This window comes from Ammospiza caudacuta, chromosome 7, assembly GCF_027887145.1.
Source record: "Ammospiza caudacuta isolate bAmmCau1 chromosome 7, bAmmCau1.pri, whole genome shotgun sequence".
NCBI lineage: Eukaryota > Metazoa > Chordata > Aves > Passeriformes > Passerellidae > Ammospiza > Ammospiza caudacuta.
In genome coordinates this window covers 38,113,896-38,139,402 of record NC_080599.1, presented here as the reverse complement: position 1 = coordinate 38,139,402, position 25,507 = coordinate 38,113,896, and the positions used below count along the sequence as shown (strand labels likewise).

At 42.5% G+C, this 25,507-nt stretch overlaps 1 protein-coding gene across 1 annotated transcript; it reads right to left on the bottom strand.

The window, feature by feature from the left end:
* Positions 1–350: 350 nt before the first annotated feature.
* KDM4A (lysine demethylase 4A) lies at positions 351–25,104 on the bottom strand. Its single transcript, XM_058808161.1, has 22 exons — positions 25,004–25,104; positions 24,545–24,697; positions 24,176–24,351; positions 22,900–23,014; positions 21,946–22,139; positions 20,483–20,532; positions 19,879–19,982; positions 18,785–18,922; positions 17,650–17,900; positions 16,680–16,870; positions 15,419–15,765; positions 13,607–13,727; positions 12,882–13,060; positions 10,445–10,649; positions 10,075–10,151; positions 9,312–9,367; positions 8,425–8,533; positions 7,378–7,566; positions 6,542–6,712; positions 5,973–6,092; positions 5,287–5,379; positions 351–4,279 (listed from the first exon to the last, which is right to left on the bottom strand). The coding sequence occupies exons 2-22, from the start codon at positions 24,680–24,682 to the stop codon at positions 4,139–4,141; spliced, it is 3,165 nt and encodes a 1,054-aa protein (XP_058664144.1). The 5' UTR covers positions 24,683–24,697; positions 25,004–25,104; the 3' UTR covers positions 351–4,138.
* Positions 25,105–25,507: the final 403 nt, after the last annotated feature.

Sequence of the window (25,507 nt, the reverse complement as noted above, 5' to 3'; positions counted from 1 at the left end):
GAGCTGAAATAACACTCCAATAAGCAAATTCCTCAAGGTTACTGATACACTTGGTGTATCAGTAACAAAAATCCCTGAGCTAAAGTAGAAGAATCTCCTTTCCCTGACTGCCAGTTCAGCATGTCTTAACCAGCACTGTGAAATTCAAGAGTCAACACCAAAGTAAAGAACAGAGCTGTCTAAGACTGCGCCCAGGCAAGATTTTCTGATGATTCTTCTTCTGGCACTCTCAGCTACAAAAGGAACCTAAGGCAACTCAGTTCTTGCTGCAGATGTCTCAGCTCAATTTCAATGAGGAGAGATGATTCTATGGTGCCATCTCTGTTCTAGCTAAACAGCCAAGCCAGACTGAGTCCTTAAATAACAGAACTCCACTTAGGTCTCTGAAAGACACCTGAACTCACTAGATAAGCATTAAGGAGATGAATATTAGAAAAGAATAATGCTAACAGAAAAATTAAAAGCAGGATGAGAATTTCCAAGTCCCATTGCTTTAGTCCTTAAATTAGTTTACAGATTGTCTTTTTTGAAATTAGATTTATTTCTTGAGGAAATTGAAAACAATATACAGGCTACCAGTCTTGATTTCACCCCATGTTTCATTAGAAAACAAGCACAACTGCAGACATGTCAGACAAAAGGAGCCCAGTTAAAGAATGGAAGAACAGAGATGCATTGGAATTGTTAGGATAAGTGACTATGCTCCTCAAACAGTGCAGAATCAATTCATCCCAGCTAAAAATACCATAAAGAGAGAGAAGAAAAAAAGGAGAATGGGTCCTACTACTGCCTCTGGTCATCTGAGAAGTCTGCTGATAGAAAAAAGGTCTCCTAGAAGTCCAGCCAAAGGCAGAAATATTACTACAATCAGGTGCTTTACAAAGAATGTAGTCACCTTTTAAAATCCTATGAAAAGTTATCACTGCCTTGTGAAGCTCATCCTGAATTAAGGGCAAGCCAGTATTTGTTTATACAAAAATTGCTCCTTGTGGGTCCAACCTGAACCAGTCACAGATGGAAGCTCCATGAAAAGTGAAGAGGTCTAATGACTGCAGCACCACATGCAATGGACTCAACAAAGGGCCACCAGAACTCACACTGAGCATGATTTTGTACTTAACATACTCAAGAAGCACCTGACTAGCTGATAATCTGGCAGCCCCTCACCCCCACTGGAATGATGCTGTAAAAAGGATAAACACATTTCCAAAAAAGCCAAAACCACTCAAGAAAATTATCAGACATGATAAAAGTCTTGGTAATGGAAAGCCTATGTACTTTTGAGACAACTGCTCTGTACAGAACTTTTACTGTTATCTGTTATGCTTCAAGACATAAACCAAATTGCTTTTGCAAAGTCAGATAGTAAAGACTACTCAAACATCAGGGTCACTGATCTTAAGTTTGGAGAGAAGCCTAAAACACAGTTTAGTCCCTGCAGCACTTAACAACGTGCTCACATTTGAATGATGCAGCACAAGAACTGATGGGAAAATTGGGAAGGCCCTTTGTCTCAGAGTGCAGGATGGCAGCACTTTCCAACACAGGGCAGTCAGCTGTGCAACTGTCAACAAGAGCAAATCTGGCACCTGCAGAAAACGTGCCAGAAACAGGTAACAAAGCTCCTGTTCCAGAACAAATACTATGCATAGGAGCTCCTGAAATCACTGAATACTGTCAGAGGTGAGTGGCAAAACCTGCTGCAGGTGAACAACAGCATATATCCTGAGCTGGAAAGGACACACAAAAATCAATAAAATCCAGCTCTTGGCCCTGCACAGAGCAGCTCCAAGAACAGCACACCAAACAAATCCAACTGTTTCCTACCAGGTCATCATTTTAGGATGAAGCTGTTGAGCCAGGTGTTTGCAGCACAGGTAGTCTAACATCTGGCACCTAAAAGGTGCATTTAAGTTCTACAGCAGTTTGGGGACAAAGACTGAATGCAGGCACCTTTTCTCTGGAGGGAGAGCAGCAGATTGAGACAAGGAGTGTATTTTTCAGTAACACACAGGTAGTGTTCATCCTATGAGAAGTTAATACCAAATTAACAATGACAGAAGAGAGGCAAGTTTGTTAAGGGCCTGCCAGCTCTTCACATTTGCTCACAGCACATCACTTCAGAGGCTTATATACAAGCTCAGATGTCCAAGTGCAGTTTCATTGCTATTGCCTGGACCAGATTAACTGTGGCTGCCAGACTCAGGTCTTAACAGATCCTGGTTTCATCAAGCCAACTATCCCATTCATCAAAAAAGTCATTTAATACCTGAGACCAGGGGTTTTGGACATGGTAAAAGTAAAAAAAAAACCTAAAACAAACCAAAAAACCACAAAACTCCCCCCCCCATTATCTCCTTTCAGAATTTGTTTAGGCCTTCCAATACTGATGAACAAGGTATTCCACCACAAAAACAGGACAGATTACCTCTATGCAAAACAGTGTGCAAATCTTTGCTACTTATCCTCCTGACCCTATAAAAACATAGGGCTAAAGATTTTCTGTATAAAAGTTGCAGTTTATTTCTTTTCTGATCAAGAGTTGTATCACTACTCAATACTACATTTTATTGCTAATCACAAATTGATGCACCGGGGTTTCAGAAGGGTTTGGTTTATAGCGTTCCTATGTAACAAAAGGAAAAAAGTTACAAATCCAGACTTTGCAGACACATTGCCATGTCCCTATAGAAGCAGGGATGCATTAGGTCTGTTTCATTAGAAAATTCTCGTCTTGAACAGTTTCTGGAGAACACACAATCATGATTTTCTCCAGTAGGAAAATCCACCCCATCATTCCATGCAAAAAGAAGGTGGCCAATCTGCTCCACAGCTTAAAATCCCTTTCCTACAGAACGGGAAAGGAACATGTATTTACACTGCTCCTACTGTGGTGTGTTAATGCTTAAATTATTAGGAGCAAGTTGGCACATCTTCCAGGTACACCTACTTCCCAGCTCAACTCAGCTTCCTATGGCTGGGGTAGCAAATTCTCTCCACCACAACTGAGATGTGTCCTAATACTCTAAAAATGCTACAGTAACCTTTGCCAGACAGCAACACAGCAGCACTCCTGCTTCAGAAGAGCATTGCACAGCCTTTCAGTTAGAACACACAGCTCAGTGCACACTTCACCTGTCTCAGACCCAGTATTAGCTGCTGCAAGCAAAAGCCCGTGGACACACGATAGACAGTGCTGCCCCAGAGCAGCACTGCTTCAGATACCGCTGCCCTGTCATCCCCAACACTGTGATGCTTGGATCTCAAGAAGGGAGAGTTAGGACTGTCCCTTTATAGTCATATTGCCTTAGAGAAACTCAAAACAAACTCTTTGGGAGCTGAATGTCTATTGGGAGCTGAACACCTATTCTTGTGAGAAGGCTGCACTTCACAAGGCTCCAGAGAGATTTCACTGGTTCTGAGGCACATACTATTAACAATTAAACTTATGATTAAGTAAGTCAAAAGCACTATCAGAACAAAAATATTAAATGGAAGGTTAAATAATTTGTCCTACAGGATTCAATTTCACATTTCACCTGTTCACACAAGCACCTCCAGTCTGTTCAGATTTGAACAGCCTACAGCTCAACCTCAGAAAGGAGGTGCTGAGAAACAAGAGACTGAAGCTGCTTGCGACAAAAAAAATGGATATAAATATAAAAGAGGTTCCATTTCCAGCACCAGTAATACTGCCTGCTCAAGCCCAGGTGTGGTCACCAGGGAGACTCCAGGAACATTATTCAGTTTAAACAATAGACCACACTATTCTGCAGCTGCCAGGATTCCTGGCAACAACTCCCTAAAGAGTTTGCCACCTGTCAGAATTGTCTCTAAATAAAAAGCAAGACTGCTCAACAAGATGAAAGCAACATCCCCAAGCTGGCTTATTTGGTAAGGACCCAACTTCAGACCAGCAGTCTGCAGGCATCAGCTTCAGCAAATGGGATCTCTTTCACTATACAACAGCTGCCTTACAGCTACTGCAGAGCATCAGCCTTTTAGCTTCCTTAAAATATAAAAGAACAAAACCCCAGAAGAAACCCTGGATTCAAAGCATCCAAATATGGCCTGTTGTACTGGAACATTTAAATCCTTGGGGGAGGTGGGCATCTTCTTCCTCTGCCACAGGCAGTGTTTACTCCATGATGGCCCGGTACAAGGCAGGTTCGATATAATCTTCACGGTAGCGTGAATTGATCACTCTTTGTCTCTTCCTCTCCTGACTGACCTCCTTCTCTTCGAAGATCTCTGTGAAGCGCATATCTGAAGCAATTGACTTAGAGAAGAAGACAGAATTAGTCACTAGAGCACAGATGAAATTCCCTGTTTCCACACCCTCCAAGCCAAGACACATGGGAACGTTCAGCTTTCTTCAAAAACTGACTAAACACAAAAAGAAAAATATTTAAGAAATCTGGATTTACAAGTCTGGGGATAGGTTTAAGTGAACTGTAATTAGAGATCTAAAGAATCTCAAGTTTCAAATGTAACAGAGCACTTAATTTAAATTCACAATCACTTCTCAGAGTAATAAACAGTCAGCTGTTCCAAATTTCGAATAATCTAGTACAATTTCTGCTTTATGGAGCAGGCATGTTTAAACACCTGGTCACAGAATTCAGCTATAATACATTCTTTCTTAAGCCTCTAATAGTATGTGTGCCTGCCAACAGATCTGCATCAAGGTGTGTGTGTTTGTGCTGTAAAGCACGACACCCCAGTGTGCTGTTTGTAACTACAACTTTTGTAGTGGGAAGTGTAAAGCAGTGGGGTAAAACAGAGTGTGGGATCTCCACCCTTAGTGATAATCAAAACTTAATTTGAGACACCCCTGAACAACCCTTTCTGAAAATTACCCCTGTTTGGAACAGGTGTCTGGAGACTTGCAGAGGTCCCTTCCCACCTGAATTATTTTACAGTGTCAAGAAACAGCCAGCTCTTTCGACACAGCCCTACTAAGAGCTGCTCAGAACAGAGGGTAAATGAAAGAACCTGGCCATTCTTTGAAAGAGAAGTACACAATAGAACTCATGAATACAAGTATGAAAAGGTAGGCTCTCTCAGTCTGTGACTCTGTGATACAAACTCACACCCCTGCAGAAGGAAAAATTCTCTCCAGAGGGAGACAGAACTTAGTTTTTGTAGCCTGATCAACTACTGAGCTTTGCAACGATTAAGGAGAGCACCAGAGTGTATTTTGCTGCTGCCACATGCTCAGATTGTTCAAGCACAAATTAGAACAAATCTTACTTCTTTAGTAGAATTTGCACCCTGTTTACCTACCAGCCTTGACTTCACTCTCTTAGGAAGCTCCTCTTCAAGAGTGTATACATCATCCCGTTTCACCATCAGTTGTGAACCATCTTCAAATTCCACCTAGAAGAGAACCAGAAGTTGTTCTGTCAGAAGTCTCAAATTAGAACCTTGCCACAGCTCCCTAGAAGTTGCCTTCTCCCCACAGAGCTCTCTCGTGAAATAATCTTCTACCACTTGAAATTTGTAAGATACATATGCAGCTATGCAGACTGCAATATACTTGAATCAAACCATCAATAATCTCATTACAGTAATAGCCCAGCAAGTTTTGGCATATTCTTTTAACACCTGACAAGACAGTCTGCCTGTTCACTTTAATACAGCCTGACTATTCATCCCTTTGGAAGCCTGAAAGGCATGGTGAACTCCCACCAAAGAAAAGGAAAATAAACTTATTTTAAGTAATTTAAATTACAGAAAGAGTCTGATGAAGAATTGCAGACAAGCAGTTTTCAGAAGTGGACACTTTCAAGGTTGCCAGAGGTACATACAGCTGCAAGCAATCACTTCCAGCAACTGTTGCCAGCATCTGTCATTGCTATCACAGTGAGAGCAAGTTACCCTGGAGTGCTTAAGCATGACACCCCTACAGCAACCCTGTTAACATGATTGGCTTGTTCTGAGTGATGAGTTTTTAGATAGCAATTTTATACCTGGTACATCTGGATAGCGTGTGATGCGACAAACTTTGCTCCATAAACTTGTCCGTCTGTCCATCTCACCTGCACGACTTCCCCTTCAGCAGGGGGACCTAACTGAAGACAATCTCGACTCTAGAATAAAGAGGGAAGATGGGAGAGACAAGGAAAGTAAGGAGCCTCTTTATGTGAAGATTCAGCAAACCACCAAGGGGTCACATTGCACACCACCCCAACAATTCTCCATTTTAGGAGATAGAGAACCAGGCTGAGAGACATCCATTTATGTCATTTGCATTTATATCCCAACAGTGGTAACTTCAAAGTATTTGATGTGAGGATGGCATGCAAGTATCAGCAAGTTTTCCTTCAGACCTACCATTGCTAAGCAGCCAGAGATTAGCTGCACTCCCTGTTATACCTGTCCCTGTATGGCCTCAGTTAAGTCACTCTCAGGTAACATCCCTAAGGCCATCCTGCAGCACAGCTCAGCCACTACAGGAGCCAGGGAACAACTACCAGATCCCCTGATCCTCCACAGAAGCAAGAACTGACTCATACCATGGTCCTAGAGCACAACATACCACAATGTCCTCTGGGTACAGGTTATCACTGAAGGAGCCATCATCAAAGTTGACCTCGTAGAAAGTCTCCTTTGCAAGGCTGACCACTTCACATTGATAGAAGCGACCATTCTTGTGCTTGCTGATGACAATCTGTCCAGGAGACAGATCCTGGAGTGCAGCCTTAGCTCGCTGAGAAGAGAAAAATCACTTCTTATACAATGATTCAATAACAAATGTGTTGAAGACCATGGCTGCAGTGCTGGCAGACAACAAAGCAAAACATTTTAGTTCAGGTGAGCTACTCTATTTCTGCCATCATCAGCAACATTTTTAGAGTTGTTCTGCCTCTACTGTCCTTAATTTACTTAGTAAATTAGGTTCTCATTCTTCAGAGCAATGGAAGCCCTTACAGAAAATATTCTCTAATAGATTGTTGTGGTTTTGGTTAAAAAAACTGCATGGCAACTTTAGAAACTAATCAATCACTTAAATGTGAAATTCTGTGACGACTCATGCAGACTGGATGAGTGGTCACGGTAGTACTAGTACTAACTCCTGCACATTAAGAATCACAGCATAAATCTCACTAGTGTTTCTCATTTCAACAGCCACAGGAAGGATGTGATGCTTCCAGTCCTTCTGGTCTGCAAACCAAAGTATAATAAAGCACCTGACTAAGATCAGAGTAGCAGCAAGGTTGAGATCAGAATCCAAGACAAACACTGTTAGATTACATTATCTACTGTGAGACAGCCAAGCCTTCAATGAAGTTTCAAAATAATCACACAATCAAAAACTTCTCAGTGCCTCCAAGACACTGCAGTTCCAATCTTTGGAATAACACACCTACACACCTCAGCCTGAGATGGAGTCTTATGCCTGAAGCAGGTAATGAAGACAACAAATGGCCAGTCATCAGGCTGCATCATGACTCCTGCTGCTTGGGCACAGCTGACATGAAAGGATGTGGGACACCGACCATGTGAACACTGTACACAGCAACCTGCAATTCTCTTTCTCCTTTTCTTGCAGAAGATGCATTTCTGTGGACAGGAAACTAGAGGTTATTTTGGTACTAGATTTTACCACACACCAAGGGTTAGCTAACAGCTTATCATATAATAGCTGTGCAATTTGCTGTTTTTTGACTAAACAGAAGCAGGCAGATACCAGTTTTAGTTTATGACAAGAAAATAATTCATAAAAGTAAAGTAATGCAATAAAGGAAAAATGTAAAATGTAAAATCAAGCTCAACATGAACAAAGCATGCAACCCAAGGATGCCAGTAACACATCTTAGATCAGCTTGCAATGTTCCAAGTCAATAGGGCCTTTCAGGACTTGACTAAAAAGTTACATAAATACAAGTAACAAGATTAGAATAATGGGAAATGACCACAGTAGTAACAGTTAAAATTCTGTCACAACTCAGTTGGGCCTGAGGGGCAGTTGTAGGAAAAGAATGTTATCTGCAATGCATATGCATAGCAGAGTCATTTTCCCCTCAACACAGATGTTAAAGGAGTTAAGTACAGCTGCTTTCCTGCTGAAGACCTTCACCCATTATAGGAATGCCTCACATATCCTGAAGCATCTCAGTGCTTGACAGCAGTCAACTAAGCAAACTGAATACTAGGGAGGAGAAAAACAAGCATGTTACCTGCCACATACTGAAAACCCTTTTGCTGGATCCTCATGTGAATAAACAAATACTAGAACAAGGACAAATTTTAAAAAATGGCAGTAGGAATAACTGCCATCTCTCATACACAGAACTGAGCAGATTATACAGTTCAGTCTGGAGACAGAACCAAGATGACTTGGGTTTGATGGGATAAGCAAAACCCCTCAGATTCTGAATGGACCAGAGACACCACTGATGCAACACAGGTGATCCATACCAGTCTGAAACGCTGCAGGGGAATTTTGCCAACATCTACAGGACTCCGCTCTGCAATGTTCACAAATTTTGCCTCCAGTACAGCCACAGCACACATCACATGAACCCACCTGTCAGGGCAAAAGAAAGGAAAAAGAAATTAATATGCACTGGGCAAACAGAAGATGCTTTGGAGTTAAAGTAAATACAGTTCTGTTCAAGTTTGCCATACAAACCACCATAAATAACTTCTGAGTTTGATCAGTGTAATCCTACTGCTACTAACAGGCCACATGTAGGGCAAGCCCAACATTTCTTCATACTTAAAATCTACTCCTAAAAGGTTTAACAGGAAAGCAACTCAGTGACTCCTGCGTGGTAAAAGGCTGCATGGCCAAGGTTCAGTTATTCCATGGTGCTACAAGTCTGCCTCACTGCTACATTGCATCAAATAACTTTAATGATCCACCCAAAGGACACAGGACAGGCAGCTGTATGCACGTGTTGCTGTAGAGGTACCCTGAATTTCAAAGTTGTGCTGCTAAAACTGTGGTTGCCCTTTGTCATTACTGTAACCACAAATAAGACGGAAAATCAAAATCCTCTGTAGGGAAGGTACTGAGAGATGCTAATTCATTTGGAACCTTATTTTTATGTGGTAGGTTATACCTCTGCATATTACAGCTCTGCATTATCAAATGCAAAGCAACTCACAGCTGCTATCAACAGAATGAGAACCAGGCATAACTTAAAGAGGTAAGAAGTGCTGTGTGAGAACACATTGAACACACAAAGTGTGATGGGTGCTGTTGGTCACTCTGTTACACCAAATGCAGTTTACCACCTTGCCCTCAGATACTTAGGAACTGAGCCTCTCCTTAAAAATCAAAAAAAATCTGGAACACTCACTTGTCATCATTGGCTCTCTGCAGTGCTCCTCCTCGTAAGGAACACAAACAGCAGTCCTGGAGTAAAGAAGAAAGCATTAGCTAGTGCACAACACTTCCTGCAGAACTTCCACCTCAAAATGCATATCCAGAGGAAGAAAATTATTCTGCTGTCAGAAGAGAGCTAACTACCTTGTACAGATCAACTCCTCAGTTCTCAAAAGTTGCTGCCCTTAGGGCAACAAATATAGACTCCAAATCTGTTGAAAGCAAGAAGAACCTACTACTGAAGGGTCAACTTTTTTGTTATGGGTTCCTTTTACACCTGCAATACCCCATATCCTTTCAGGATGTGCAACAGGATTTGGAACAAACATGAGGAAATAACTGAAAGGCTGACCTATTCCACTGACCTAGAGTCTGTGTAGCTGTCTGAGGGAATCCCATTCTTCCTGCTTTCTTCACATGTACATACCTGCCTAGTTATTAACACAAGTTATTTTCTGGCTTAGAAGTAGTAGCTACCTTAAACTCAGACAATGGAGCTATCCCCACACTCATGCAGAACATCTTCCCTCTGAGCTCAGCAGCTTTGCATTAGTTAAAAGGATAACATTATGGTTTAAAAGTACCAAAACATAAGAGACTGGCTCCTAAACATTCTCTAAATTGTGTTCTTATCACAGGATAATTAAAAGAACCAACACCTACAACAGTAAGTGAACTAACTTTACAGCCAAGTTCCCAGATGTACGAGACTCCATCTGTGAAAAACTTTCATTTACCTCTTCTAACGCATTTTCTGTACACCGGGAGCACATCCAGTCTTCAGTGGCCTTGTCAGGGGACACACCATAACAACCTAGAACAGACACATCTCATTTAAGAGTTTATTTAAACTCAAACCCATTTCCCTTGGGCCCAGAAATAGAGCAGGAGTTCAAATACACACCAGGATGATGCTGTGTATTTGAAGTCACCCATGCAGCCAACTGCCTACTCCACAGGCCAACAAGTAAGTATATACTCAGTTCCAAGGGCTAAGGGCTGAACTTGGTCTATTTGTACATTAGATCAACTGGCAGAAGCCAGCTGTGATGTACAGGCTCAGTATGGAGAACACCAGGGCTTAGGGTAATATCTGGATGCACTCACTGGCATGAACACAGACGTGGCAGTTCTTGCAGGTGATGAGTACGCTGGTTCCATCTTCCTCCAGGTAGGGAGTTGAAAGATTGAGGTCAGTGCTGCAGCCAGTTGCAGTAAAGCACATTTCAGGAATCAGGGGTTTAGTTCGGATCTTCCCATCTGCAGCAGCTGGAGTTACTCCAGAGTTTTGACTGCTGCCTTCACATTCTGCCTGTGAGGGATGGGTAGGGAATTTAAATTTTACAAGTAAAATGGTCTCACATTATCTTTACTCACACATTATTTCACACATATATCCAGTTTAAAGAGAAAATGAAGGTAGTGAAAGATCACAGAGTTGGTAGGTTAGGTGAAAATAGAGTTATGTTTATAACTATTATAACTATTTATAGTTATATTTATAAAATTCTTAGCTGCTGTGCCTTCAGAATGAAATTAATTTCTACTCTACTTAATACTACACTGAAAGTCTGAATTGCATCCCTCTAATGAGCAACAATATACATACCAAACTGCTTTTTTTTCTGACAAAAGAGGTAGAATCACCAAGCCCACCTCATGCTCTACAGGCAACACCTCTTCTGCATATTCCCCGTGTAATACAGAGGATCACAACACTGCTATCCATCAGAGTACACTTACCTCAATATGGAAGGATTACCAGTACACAAATAGACACCTACCACAATCCCCATTACTTTTTCCCAGTGTAATTTTGAATAAGTCCAATGGGCTTTAAAACTAATTTGTTCCTGGAAAATAAACACACTGAAAATGCAATTTCCCATATAAAGCTCAGGAGACTTTCAGGCTACTCTTTCATAATTTATTCTTCTAAATCAACATCAAATCAAACAGCTAAGACATGCAAAATTTACAGATGTGTATTTCCAGTAAAGCTACTCTTCTGAACAGTTAAACAGAAATTAATTTTTCTCTTTGAAAAAATGTTCAAACCACCTTTTGTACCTTTTAGGCTACCACAAAAGTAGCTTGCCTAATCTTTAAAATTACTTTTAGCAGAAATTGCAGTAGCAGAATGAATCTGCACTGTCTCTCCTACAGTGCCTCAAAGCTAGGGAGAAAAAGTCCAGGTAATGCTCACAGTAGGAAGGAAATTGACATTTTTTCTACAAGTCTTGTTCGGTCTAATTCTGTAAAACTTACTGATTTAAACTTACATTGCATGTCAAGCAAAAGACAAAATGACTGAGGGAAATCTAACAAAATTTACGAACAAAACTTTTTTTTCCCCTAAACAGCAAATACTCTTCTTCTTCCCCCCAAGGAAAGTGCATACTTGTCTGGCATTCTGTGCCAATTTTTTATTTGAATGGGTAACTGAAGTGAGTTTCCAGAGTTGCTATAGACTTTCTGAAGTTGGAACAAAGACTCTAACCACAGCTCAAATCTTGGAAGAGTTTCTGCTCCACTGCCTGGTGTAGACATTTGAAAACCTGCAGCTAAGAGTTTTCTGCTCAACAGCAACTTACAAAAAAAATCTTCAGAGAACTTAAACTGTTTTCAAATTGTTAACTTTATATCTTTCAGCACTAGTAAAATCCTCATGTACCATACAGTTCCTAAGTAGTATTTCCATTTCTAAGAACTTACTCTCAGATAGCAATAGCAAGACTGAATAGAAGCTATGGTCTGTGGTTTTCATTAAAATTAGGAACTATATGAAATATAAATCTACAACAAAAATGTGAGGTCTTTATTTCCAAAACTGTGGTGAACATGTTTCTAGTGCTACCACAACTACAAAGTCATCACAAATGAATCAAATATGCTTAGTGTATGGGAAGGGTCAAACTACCTCAAAGTTGCAGGTCAAACATGCAGACAACTATCAAGCTACCTTAAAATCATTTATCTTCGGTATCTAAAAAAAATAATTGAGGGACTCTTGCCTACACATCTACTCCACATGACAAAAGACTTCTGCACCTCATCCCATGCTACTGTCATGGATATGCTCCAAGACCAGACAGCTTTCAATCTATATCATCTACAAACACAACCCTAAATTCTTTTAAGTAAAAGGTTTTCTTCCTTGCCAGCTCATCAAAGACCATGTACTATGAGAGGACCTAAAGTGTTTTCTTAGAAACATTTTAGAAGTGAAGGAGTCAGTCTGGAAAGGAGAAGTGATGTTTTATAGTCAGTTCCAGCAACATTTAAACTCCATTCTGTGGTTTGAGCAAAAGCCACAAAACACAAAAGCTTCTGCTGAACAGCTGAGTGAGCCCCTGGGGACCCACAGAGGCCCATCACAGGTCTGAGGATGTTCACCCACTGTGTTCTCCTGGAACAGCTCCTGGGAAAGGCTGCAACATTGATACAGCTTTTGTTAACTGGCAATATGCAAACCCACATATGTGAAACTATGTACCACAGCAGCACCTACTCTGTGACAGCATGAAGAGTCTGGGTTCCATACCTGATATGCCTGGAAGAGCATACAGACAGCACAGTACGGGGGCTGCTGCGCCATGCTGCGATTGTATTCTTTCTCAGCCTCAAAGTTTGGTGGCCGATTCTGCCACAGCTGGCTCAGTGGCTTGGCCCATGCTTCTGTCTCCTCAGCCTCTTCTTCAGGAGTTAGCTGCTCTGATGCCTCTGTGATAAGAGAGCATTCACTCAGTGACTCTGTGGCCTTTTATAGATGTTCTTCTTGTAAATGAAACTAAATAAGGCAAGAAGCTATGAATGGAGATGAAAGAAAGACTGCCAGAAAGCAAACTGACAGAAGGGTGATGGAAGCCAGTAACTCAGTCTCCATTCCAAGAGGCTTCTATTAATCAAGCAACAAGGCAGAACCAGCTCCAAATTACATCTATATCAAAATTAAAGTCATCCACCAAACACTTTGGCATTAGGGTTTTTTTAAAGTCCCAAACATTTACATCAGTGACTGGAATATTCTAAGGCAGATGCAGTTAGGCAACAGTCTCTGGTACTGGTTTAATTTTCCTTTCCAAAGAAAGATGACACCATTTGAGAGAAAAGTTGAATGATACAATGAGATAGGCACCTTGTCTAGGAGGCAGAGCTATCACTTGCTGACTCCTGTTTATCACCAGTTACTTACTAGAATATCCCACACTGCCCACAGAAGCTGAGACCCTCTCTCCAATTTCCCAAGGAGCACAAGGCTTTACTTACCATCATCACTGATGCAGTCTTTCACCAGGAGTGGGTGATGACGGGGGAGTTTGCTCAATGGCTGGCGACGGCCCTTGGACTTCTTACTCTCCTTCACTGAGCTTAAGTACTCCTTTCCCACCTGGACCAGGAAAGGAATTCAGCTGTCAGTTAGCACATGCCCTTTGGACACCATTCTGGAAGGAATTTACTTTGAACTTAGAGAAACTACTTCAAAATGCACACGTGCTTCCAAAGTAACTTCAGCTCTAAACTCTTTTTCAAAGTGCTCAGAGCACTTTTGCTATGAAAAACTGGACAGAGCTGTACTAGTTCTGTCGAGTCAGTAGAATGGACACTTTTCACAGGTCCCAGTGTAGCTTTTCATGCACGTCTGTTTCTTTAAAGAATCATGTAAAAGACAGAAACAAAGAAAGACAAGTTGGATGGTTCAATTTAAAAGAGCCATGATAAGAAGTCTCATGAATTCTGGAGAAGCCTCACTTTGTGTGTCACTTAAAATATTCCGAATTTAAAAGTAAAAATAAAATAAAATAGAAAAAATACAGAGCTCATAGACATGTCAAACTAAAAGGGTTATTTTAAATGAAGGACACTTTAATTCTTTCTTATTAATTGTCTTGATGTCATACCAGACAGACTGGAAGAAGGAGATTGCAAGAACAGCTATTTCCTCTTCCCTTAGCCTCATACAAAAACAAGTGACACTCTAACAAAATTACTACTAACCTGACAAACAGGTCAGTAAAGGTAATGATTTCAACAGTCCAGAAAGTCTCCCTCTAGGTAAGAGCCTACCCTTTTTTAAAATCTGTTATTCTTTTTAAATAAGTGAATCTTGGATTAAATACATCCTACATATGTTTAAATATCATCTTTTCATAAATGAAGCCAGAAGAGAGCATAATAATCATGACCTCCATTCTCTTACACAGAGTTGTATACAAGACTTCTAAGAAATACTGAACTTAGCATACACAGTTACCACCTAACGGAAAATTTATTTCAAAGTACACCCCACTGGGGAAAACAATCCACACCCATTCAAAATTTCACCTTTTCCCTGTTCAGAGCCTGTGATGGAGACATCAGCATCTGCAACAGAATGTCTTCAGTTTAAATAGCCACAACAACTCTCAGTTTCAGCTTAATTATCAAGATTGGTCTATCTGCAGTTCCTTTGGTGTAATTCCCATTCTTTAATGGGAAGAGACTTAAACAGGAAAAACAGACTTAAACAGGAAAACAAAATATTGGAAGGACACTACCAGATAAGATTCTAACTCTTCTCTTAGGCTGTTTAATAAAACATTCATTGGCAGCTTTTTAACACTCAGATTTACATCCTCTCAACCAGTATTTTTGTTGTATCCTTTCTCCTCTTTTAAGAGGACAGAGATGTATCCATGTATGCAATTTTATATTAAAAACCCCTCATCACATGAATGTGCTTGCAAGAAAGGCTGGAACAAACCAGATTCATTTTAGGTACAAACAGGTGTCTCTTAGTACAAAAGGACCTCAATCATTCTGTAACACTACCGTGTCAAAAACATTAAGCTATCCTTTCCATTACAGCACTTAAATAGTTTAGAGAAGTTCTCAAGACAGGTGATCTCCTTGCTTACTTGAAGGGCTAAGTATACAAGACTTTCATCTGAATTCTTGTGCGTTTAGCAAAACCCAGAGCTGCAACCTGCTCTGCACCAGTGAGACGAAACTGTCATCTGCACAGATAGGAAGTTTTGTTGCAGCAAATTCCTGACCATGGAATTACAGCCCTCCACCTTTCAGGTGTTTTGCCTCTCATACCTCTGTCAGTTCTTGCTCAGTGACACTGGAGCTGGCAGTGGCTTTCCTCCCTGAAGTGTGTTCGCTGTCGGAGCCGCTGGCATCGCCCTTGGCGTAGCTGTGCACGGTGAACACCCCGGCTGGCCCCGGAACCGTTCGCTTTGCCAACGCATCACACGATTCCGAGTCTGAAGAGTAGCAAGGTGAGCTGGACTGAACACTGGATGCAGCACTCTGCTTTGAAGCTGGCAACACTGAAGTGGAATTTGAAGCATGTGAAATGGAGAGATCCAGTGCAGCTGCTTCTTGTTCTTCTTCCTCAAGCTTCACCGGTTTCAATTCTTCAAATTTGGCTGAGTCCACACGATCTGGAAGAAGAGACAGACTGACTTTTTCTGAAGCCTGAGCAGAAAGAGAACATTTGTGCAACTATTTGCACAAAGCCAGACAGAAAAGCAAACTACTACACACAAAAAAGCAACAGCGCGTCATATAAAGAGTAGATGATTAATTCAAACACCTATAAAGTCATACATTGCTTAGTCAGAGAGAGAATAAAAGCATCTGCCCATTGCCTCTCCCATCACAAGAACTAGGGTACATAAAACAAAGCAGCAGACAGTGAATGCAAATAAACACAGATGATCCTTTATACAGACGTGTGTGTAGTTAAAACAGCCCAACTCCTGGCCATATGTTGCTGTGTGTAAGTGACTACAAACATTCATGGAAGACTTAAAAGATTATTAAATACAAGCTGCAAACAAAAAAAAAAACACAACCAAAACACAAGAAGGGACTGGAAAACAAAATACAAGAGGAGGCATCAAATGTTTTCCCTGTTCTTGTGTTGCTCCATGTGACTCTTGCTCCTCCCCTAACAGCAAGGATAACTCATCCATTACAACCTACAAGAATTTTGTCCAGCCTACTTATTACAAAATTACAAGTAACACACCTATAAAGCATACCAGACCCACACTACCAGGAAGTGTGCATGTGTTTTACTAAGCAATTCCTATAAACAAGTCACATTGCTCAAGAGAGATAAAAAGGAGCTTAGACTACTGAGGCATCCCATATAATTCTGTATGCAGGCAGGCAAAATAAAGAGTAAATATCAAAAACTAGAAAATGGTAATATTTCAAGTCTTATAACAGTAAATTTCTGAGGTGCTACCAATGGCTCTGACAAACCAGTGTTTGCTTTTTTAGACACAAAAGCATCCTACCAACTAGCATCATATTGAAAAGTGCCCCGACAAGTGTGGCACACAGTTACCTGGAAGTTTGATCCTTTGTTCACCTTGCTGCACAAATTCACTCGTGGGCCTCTCACAAGGCTCTGCCATGTCCGCTTCATACTGTGTGGAGCTCAGCTCCTCCTTAGGGAAGGCCTCACTCTCACTCACCTCCTGAGGCACTTCCAGGCAGACCCTGTGCCTTTTTGTTCCTATACGGTGCTTGGGGATGCTGCAGAAGACAAATCCCAATGTCAGGTTAGCAAACACATAACTGTGTTACATTTCTGTATGAATGCATAAAATACCGTCTAGTTTGGACCAGTGTTTTATGAGACAGCCTCTGGAAAGCCAAATAGTTTCCAAATTATTCTGAAGTGTTTTCTTTGCCTTTACAGAGGAAAAGTCAGTAATCCCTAGACATGACTTCTCAGCATGCTAATCATGTATTAAGGCAGCTCTCTCTAGCCACGCATTCTTTACCTTAAACAAAAAAACCCTCCAAACAAAACCCCAAACAAATCAAACTAAACAACAAAAAAATTCACCACTAAAGACAGCTTTAGGAACAGTAGCTGGCACTGACCAAAAAAGATTTAACTGTAAAATGTAAGATGATTAACCTTCAGCAACCAAGAACTGCACACCAATACCACAGCTTGCAGCACTGATTGTACCAGAATTTGCTAGCAAGTACTGTCCCATGATCTCAATACAACCCCTTTATCTACTGGCCTGTCAGTGCAGGGTACACACTGCCAATCCAGGCTTTGGAAGTCTGTCCCAAGATGAAGAACCACCTTCCAAGCTGGTGTATTTCCTGCTTACCACAGACTATCTATTAATGTGGACTTAAACAGTACAAAAATATTAAGAGTAAATCCTGTTTCTTCCAGGAAAAAAGATTATTGCTAACTTTCCTTGTTCTGTCAGAATGGCAAACATTTAATTGCAACTGGGTTCAAATTCCAAGAATCCAAGAGAAAAGCAGAGGACTATATAAAGCTGTACCTTTTTGTCTCATCCCCATCCACCTCCTCTTTACACATCTCTTCTGTTTCCATCTCCTCAGCACACTGTTTCCCACTCTTGACTTTTTGCATGAGATCCCCTTTAAGGAACTCTGCTGCCTCTGGGGTTGGAAGAGCGTGGTCAATGACAGTCACGTCCTTCCCAGCTTTCCAAAGCTTGTAACGATCTGGCTGGTACTTCCTCACAAACACATCCATGGAGATCTTCACCATGTCCTTCCGACAGGAGCACTGAAGTCACAGAAAATAATAAGGTAAGGCCAAATACTCAACAATTCCACTCTGCATTTCTCTAGCATTTTGCTTTCAAGAGTTTAAGGAAAAAGATCCCACACTCACATGTAATTGAGCCTCAGAACTCTCAAGACTCTTTCCCAGAAAAATCAAAAAAGTATATATTAGGTTACTAAAAATGACAGAAAGGCCAGCAAAAAACATGAAACAGAAAACCAGATGTTATCCACAACAACTAGGACAGAAAGCTCATCAGTCTTTTTACACAATTGCTGATTGAAGCTGGGTATTTTACAATGAGCTCATATAGAAACAGGTCACAAAACCAGAGACTATAATAAAGAAATCAGAGCCACACAAACTCTCGGCATACCCAGAGCAGTAAAGGTTCCCTTCCCCCAGGCATGGTTACAACTAGTGCTTCAAAGCACCCACTTCAATGTAGCTTCTGGAAATGTAAACCTTGTCTGACAGGCACCTCTACAGGGATGTAACACTATTCACTTTAAAGGTTCAGCCAAGATACTTATTTTGGTAAGTCATTTAAGTTACAAAGCTGCATTCCAGGCTAAACAGTCTATAAATAATGGTTAAAATACTGGAGAAAAATGCTGATGGGCTCCGTCCACCAAGCATGCTCTTTCACATCTGGAAAGAGAACCAGTTCCATGCTTTTCTCTGAAGCCTTGCATGAGTTGCACAAACTCACAAAACAGTTACAAAGTTACAAAACACGTTACATGCATGGTTGACACAAGGCACTAAGCAGGACTGCCTGGATGTTGCTACATTATGAGAAAGCAGACATCACATCTTAAAAGCTCAAAACCACTCTCCTAAAACAAACAGTGGGGGCTTAATGATGGCAACAGACCACTCACCAGCACCGACTGCTTCCCGTACTCAATCCACCGAAGAGTAGCGAAGTTGGTCGATTCAGCACAGTTAAAGCCGTGGTTGAAGCCAGCATGATAGCTATAAGGAAAGGTTATCATGAACTCTCCAGCCTCCTGTGTCACCTAGAACACAATTGAGACATCACAGTGTTATTCAGAGTTTAAGAAGGTTTTGGTGAATGCGATTAAAAGGAGCTCCTGTAGCCCTCTCGGCAGCACACCCAAAAATCCAGCTCACAGATGGTGGCCGGAGCTCCCTTCTGCAATGGACAGACTTGCTACTGACCTTCACTATTTTGCTACTTATGTTAAATATCTGTTTACTGAAAAGGCATGCTCAACAGTATTTTTACTAATACACAACAAAACTGGTCAATTTAACACAGAAATGGTTATACATACAAAGTACTCTGTCACCAGCTATATGAAGTTCATAAAGATACTTATCTGTATCAGCTACAGGTTTGGCTGAACAGTATCTAAGCTTGCATAAATTTCTACCCACACAGAACTTGAAAATTTATTGTTGTTTTCTTTTGCTGTTCACATTAGAGTACAACTCTCAGTCAGCCTTCCACTGCTTGCTCTTCAGCATTTCCCCCCTGTAAAGGCTTATGACAACAAAATCCTTCAGCTGCCCGGGCAGACGATACAGTGTTTCTGAATAAGAGCTCAAAGACTACATTTTAATATCTCTGTGTGGGAAGGGGAATGGCAGGTTGTTACATGAGAAAGTGAGGAAGCCTATAAAGTTACTAATGTAATTAAGAAGTAAATAGGGGACAAGCCTTATTTTCTATTGAGGAAGCAGATTGCAACAAACAAAATTAACAGGGGGAAAGTGGAAACAAAAAAAGAAAAATCTCACTTCACTGAATACATATCTATACAGTGAAGTGAATCTAACAGAGGAGATAATGTTTAGTTTTAAGTTTAAAAAATATTTAAAAAAAATCACAGAAACTTAAGCTTTTGTTTTTAGGAGCCTTTGACATCTGCTACTGGCTGCTGTCAGAAGCAAGACAAAGCTACAGGAATCTCCTGATCAAGCTGGTATAACCACGATTACTTTTCTACACCTTATCAAATGGAATTCCATATTTCTTCAGAATTGATGGAGAGATGAGAGTCATCTTGTGACGGAGAAATGCTTCACAGCTCTGGGCACTTCCTGGGAAAAAGCCTATTTAAAATAAAGACAAGGAGAGATATTACCTTTGTGCTCAAACTACATTTATTTTTCAGCAGTTTTATGAAAAACTACTGTACAGACACTTTTTCCCTATAAATATGGATCACATTATTTGAAGTGTGCTACTCTGCATGCTGAAGAAAAATTACAAACCCCTAAGATTTATCTTTTAACAGCTGCCAGTTTGAAAGAACATAAAAAAGGCTTCAAATAGAAGGATCCTCCCTTGCCCATAACTTTCCAGTTTTAATAATCTATAAATAAGTATTTTCTCATTTAAGGTCAGACAGACCACAAGTTCATTATTTGTAATGTGACAATTTCTCTTGTGTGTATCCTGTAAGCAAACATTCAGAATTAATGTAATCTATACTCTAAAAGGCAAACTATCAGTGCAGTCATGCCAACCTACGTGCTCCAAAACAGCAGAAACCCACTGCAGCTGTCCCTCCCATCTGTAGAAAAAGGCAGGACATGAACTGCCTGATTACCTTTTGCAAGTCTCTCCAGTCTTTTCCCATGCTCTGGAGGGATGGAGTACCTGCAGTTGTAAGAACAAGTCTGTTAAGTCCAAGTGACAACAACAAAATCTCAAAGTCTGAGTGGAAATTGTAATCAGTAATCAAGATGTGAATTACTTTTAAAAAAATTTCTCTATCTCTACACTTATCTTTTTCAAAGCTTGACGTAAATCTAAAAATCTTCATTGAGGACTTTTACCTTTCTATCTCAAGAAAAATCAACATGCAAAAGCTGACCGTTTCTTTTAACAACTTTTGCTCAAGCAATCAAGGAAGTCAAAAGTCTGATGTACATAATTAGCAGATCTGTGCAGCAGAACATGAATTGCAACAAGAAAGGGAAGAGCACTTCCTGAACTGTCTCATTTCACACCAGTGTAACCTCAGTATACTCAGTGCAAGGAGGAACACAGGGCAAGAGAGAAAATGGAATCACCTCTTTCAGCTGCTCAGACAAAGATGGGACTAGGTTAGGTGCCACATCCTTAACATGAGCACAACTCATGAGTGCTCTTTAGAGCTACATCTCTCCCTGTACACACCTTTTTATGGGTGCCACAAAACTCCTGGCTGGTATGACTACAATAAACAAATCAACCTACGTAGTTTGCTTTCACTCTGGAATACAGTGCTATATTCTGAACAGATTCCTTGCTAAATTAATCAAGATACTAGCAAAGCTCACTTCTTCCAAGTACTGCTGTAGAAGAAGCAATGGCCAAATAGTTCAACAGAATGAACTATTCTGTTTCATGTTTCTCTGCTGCTGCCACTGCATGGGGTTGTTCATGGGGTTCATTGTGCTAGCTATTATTTGCTTCTTCAAATTTGTAATAAAAGGCAGCCAAAAATACTAGTTTCCAACAAAAGTGCTGTGGAAACAATTGTTGAAGTTGCTTGGAAAACTCATTTGTGAACAGAAGGGCATGATTCACTCTTAAAATTCAACCCATAGTACAGAGAAACTCAGAAGCCTCCCCTAAAAAGAATTAAGAAATCTCAGACACTGGACAAACCACCCAGTGACATCCACTAGCCTGATGTTTAGATATATGATAAACAACTACAGGTTAAAGTCTATTAAAAACTGCCTGTGTGACCATACCTCTGCATGGTCATTTCAGAGCCTCAGGAAATGATAAGCAAGTTGGCCAAGTTTTGGCCCTACCACAGCAGACAGTGTCCATACTGTAATTCAGAAGAACTCCCTACATCAGGACAGCAACCAGACCCTTCTAGAAGGTTACCAAACAAATTCTACTGAGGACATGCACTGCTCTGCAGCTCCTTACGTGTTCTTGTCAACACAGAGAACTGCAGTGCAAAGCTGGAAAACTGTTAATTATTTTAGTGAGCTCTTAGCTTTGTGACTGACTCCAATATTTTACGGTACTGATATTTTACATGCAGAAGATTCCTTAAAAAAATCTTACCATGACTTGGGTTCCCCAAAATGCAAGTAATTAATACTGTAGAGATCCATGTCCTCGGTGTGCCAAGCAAAGGAAGTTTTCCACATGCCAAAATACAGGTAAGGAGTATTCACTCCTTCAATGGTTATGCCACTTTCATTCTCCACAATATCCAGGATTGTGTTCAATCTGCCAATATTCCACGCATCTACATGCTGAGAAACACAAGCCTCATGTCAAACAAGGATTACAAAGTACAGAATAACACAGCTGAGATGAGACTTTGTAAAAGCTTAAAAGATACTTTGAAACAGCATATCACAGAATGACACAGCTCAAGCTGCGAGCTAGTTCACCTAAACCTAAAGTTTTGCATGGTGGCTTTCACAGTGATTGCTTACTGGCCTTTAAGGAGGGGAAAAAAACACCAGTCAAAGTAATGATTACAAAGGAGAAATAATCATGAAGCTACAGCCTTAAGAGAGCAGAGAATAATAGCTGATGTTGATTGAGTTTGAGCTGATGTCTGAACCCTCTTCAACAAAACCACTTTTCATTCCAAATATCTTTTAAAAGAATAAATCATGAGAATTTAGGAGACAAGCAAGCAGAATGCAAATTGTCTTTGGGCAGTTATCATCCTACTACCTAAGGGCTATAGAGCTGTCCCACAAAAATACATACACCAGTGGATACCAAAGCAGCATGTATCCACTGATCTGCCCTTCCAACCCTCATAAGCCTTTCAGGACAAAGCAGTGCTTGGGCAATAGTGGTTTTTGCTTCCCCACACTGAAGTGCTAGCAGAGGTCCCTTAGAACGCTTCCTCTGTCAGCTGTCTACTCCAGAAGCTCAAACTATGCTAAGACTATCATTAACTTGTTCCAAAAGGTAAGAGTCAAATGCCACATTAGTATTTATGGAATGCAATGTACCAGGATAACTGTTACCTGAAAACCAGAACAGTTTCCTTACCTTGTCGTAGAGCGTGCCATTAACATCAGCCCCGTAGATGGGGGCATTGAACGTAAGGTTCTTCCAGTATTTTCGTTCAAGGTCTTCAAAGTCTGTGTACCGGGGTGTGCAGTACCTGAAGAAAACAAGGAAGATACTAAAGACTTTGCAACCTGATATTTGACAAGTCTGAGCCAATGTTTTCCTCGACTGAAAGAACAGAAAGCTACAATAAAAATACCTAATATGTGTTACCAGCCAGAGGAGCAGTGAGAGCAGTCATGGCTCTGTTTCTGTTACACTTTGGAAATAAGTATCAGGAAGAAAATTATTTTCCCCATTTCTCAGTTTACTTTCATTTTCGCTTTGTGCACTTTTCCGGGGTCAGAACAATTTCACCTTCTAGCTAGCTACTTAGAAGCAACAACACAGTCAAAACCAGAAATGATACAAAGAATAACTAAAAAAAAAAAAAAACCCAAACAAACCTATGTTTTCTGCCACTGTGAAACTAGCAAACCTGCACAGACTCACCATGGTTAAACATGCTCTGTTTACCAGCAAAATACCTGCTCTTGATGCTCATTCCCTGCTAACTATACACCAGACTATATGTAGCTCTGGGGGGCCAAATTTAGTCTTAACACCTATTTAATGTGTGTCTATATACATAGATTCCAGACAGTTACATACATAACATAAAACAGTAACTTTCATCAAATTATTCTATTAAACACAACTCTAAAATATCTGGTCTGTACTGCTTTTGAAAACTAAAACAAGCCTTGATGGACTGACTGTAGCTAGCAATTCCAATGCTATTTCTAATTACTGCAAAGGCTTTTTTGCTTTAACTCCTTTTCAAGTGATCTTCATCTCCTTTTTTATGTCATGAACATTCCTTTCTCCACTATTTAGTAGTATTTCAATGGTCTAGCTACTGGAGACAGACAGACAGGAGCCCACAGCACAAACAAAAAGTTCTGCTGCTATTACACACCATGTTGCTGCACAGGTGACAAAGGTCCCCATGCACAGAGCTGCACAAGCAACCTCAACTGCCCGGGGCATGATGCTCACACTGCTGACCCCAGACCATACCGAGGACCTGGTCCATGTGGGGAGCTGTGGATGCTCCATCCCTAAAAAGTGTTCAAAGCCTGCTTGGATCGGGCTCTCAGCAACTTGTACTTGAGGAAAGAGTCCCTGCCCCTGACAAAACGGGGAACCAGGTGGTATTTAATGCCCCTTCCAACCCAACTCATTCCATAACTTAAGTGCCCGAGACTAGCCGTACTTGTCACTGTTGGCGATCCTGCGGAACTCGCGGACCGTCATGGCCTTCTTCTGGATGTTGTACTGCGTGAAGAGCCCGGACTGCCCCGTCACCACCTGCTGGATGGGCGCGGGGATGACGAGCTCGTCGATGTCATCGTAGCACTGCCGCGGCTTCCACTCCTTAGGCGGCACGATCTGCGGGGACACACGGGCCGGGAGCGGCGGCCGCGGCCGGGGACAGCGTCAAACTCAGGGAACTCGGGCCGAGCCCCGGCCGGGGCGCGCCCGCCCCACCGGCGCCGCGGCGTAAACAAAGGGCGGAGGCGGCCGGTGCGCGGCCCGGGGCCGGCGGCGCGGCCTCCGCCCGAGGGGAGAGGGAGTGTCGCACCTTGGCCAGGCCGGCGCGGTGGGCGCCCTGCGACTCCACGTAGGCGATGTAGCGGCTGAAGTCGCGGAACTCCTCCATGGTGGGGCGGAAGGTCATGATGCGCTGCCCCGGGTTGAGGCTCTCCAGCTCCGAGGCCATGATGCCGGGCCGGCCCTGCGCGGAGGAGGCGGGGGTGTCCTTGCGGGGGGCGGGACACCGTGCCCGCCCCGCCCCTCCCGCCCGCCGGCCAATCGCCGCGGGGTCCGCATCGGCCCTGCCTCCTCATTGGCGGAGGCCGCGTGCCCGTCAGGACCCCACGGCTCGCTCTCCCTCTCACGGCGGAGAACGACACCGACTCACCCCCTCCTACCGCCCGGCCCGGCCCGGCCCGGCCGGCGCGGCGGAACCCGAGTCCCCGCCCGCCGTGCTCACGTCGGCAGCGCGTCCCGCTCCTCCGCCACCCCCGCCCGACCCTCGTACCTACGTCCGACCGACGTATCCCTCCGCACCACGCGCTTAAAGAATCCTGCGGACCGCCGACGCCACCGCGGCCGTTCCGCTCCGCCCGAACCCCGCCCGGCCGCCCCGCCTCTTCCCTCCGCCGCCGCAGCCAATCGCTGCCCGCTGCCCTCTCCGCAGCCAATAGGAATTCGACGGCCGGCCGGGGCTGGCCGGCGAATCAGGAGGCCGGGCGCGGGGCGGTTGCTAGGCAGGCGGGCCCAGGCAGTTGCTAGGGGGCGTTGGAGCGGGGGCCACACCGGGGCTCCCTCAGCCCGCGCAGGCACGGCGGGGGCGCCGGCCCGAGGCCGCCCGCAGCCCACTCGCTTCCTTCCGCATCCCCTCTGTGTCCCGCCCGCTCCCCGCCTCCGGGCCCCGGGCAGTGTCGCCGGGTGAAACCGATCCCGGTCCTGCTAGTGCCCAGTGCGAGGTGGACGCTAACCCCGGGTACGTGGGTGTTACAGCGAGAGGGTGAGTTTGGGGCGC

Coding starts and splice junctions, on each gene's coding strand:
- KDM4A (XM_058808161.1), bottom strand. CDS start 24,682: ATGGCCTCGGAGCTGGAGAGCCTCAACCCGGGGCAGCGCATCATGACC. Junction 20,533..21,945: donor TTTGGGGAACCCAAGTCATG/GTAAGATTTTTT, acceptor TTACAACTGCAG/GTACTCCATCCCTCCAGAGC. Junction 4,280..5,286: donor AGAGAGTGAAGTCAAGGCTG/GTAGGTAAACAG, acceptor TTCTTCTCTAAG/TCAATTGCTTCAGATATGCG.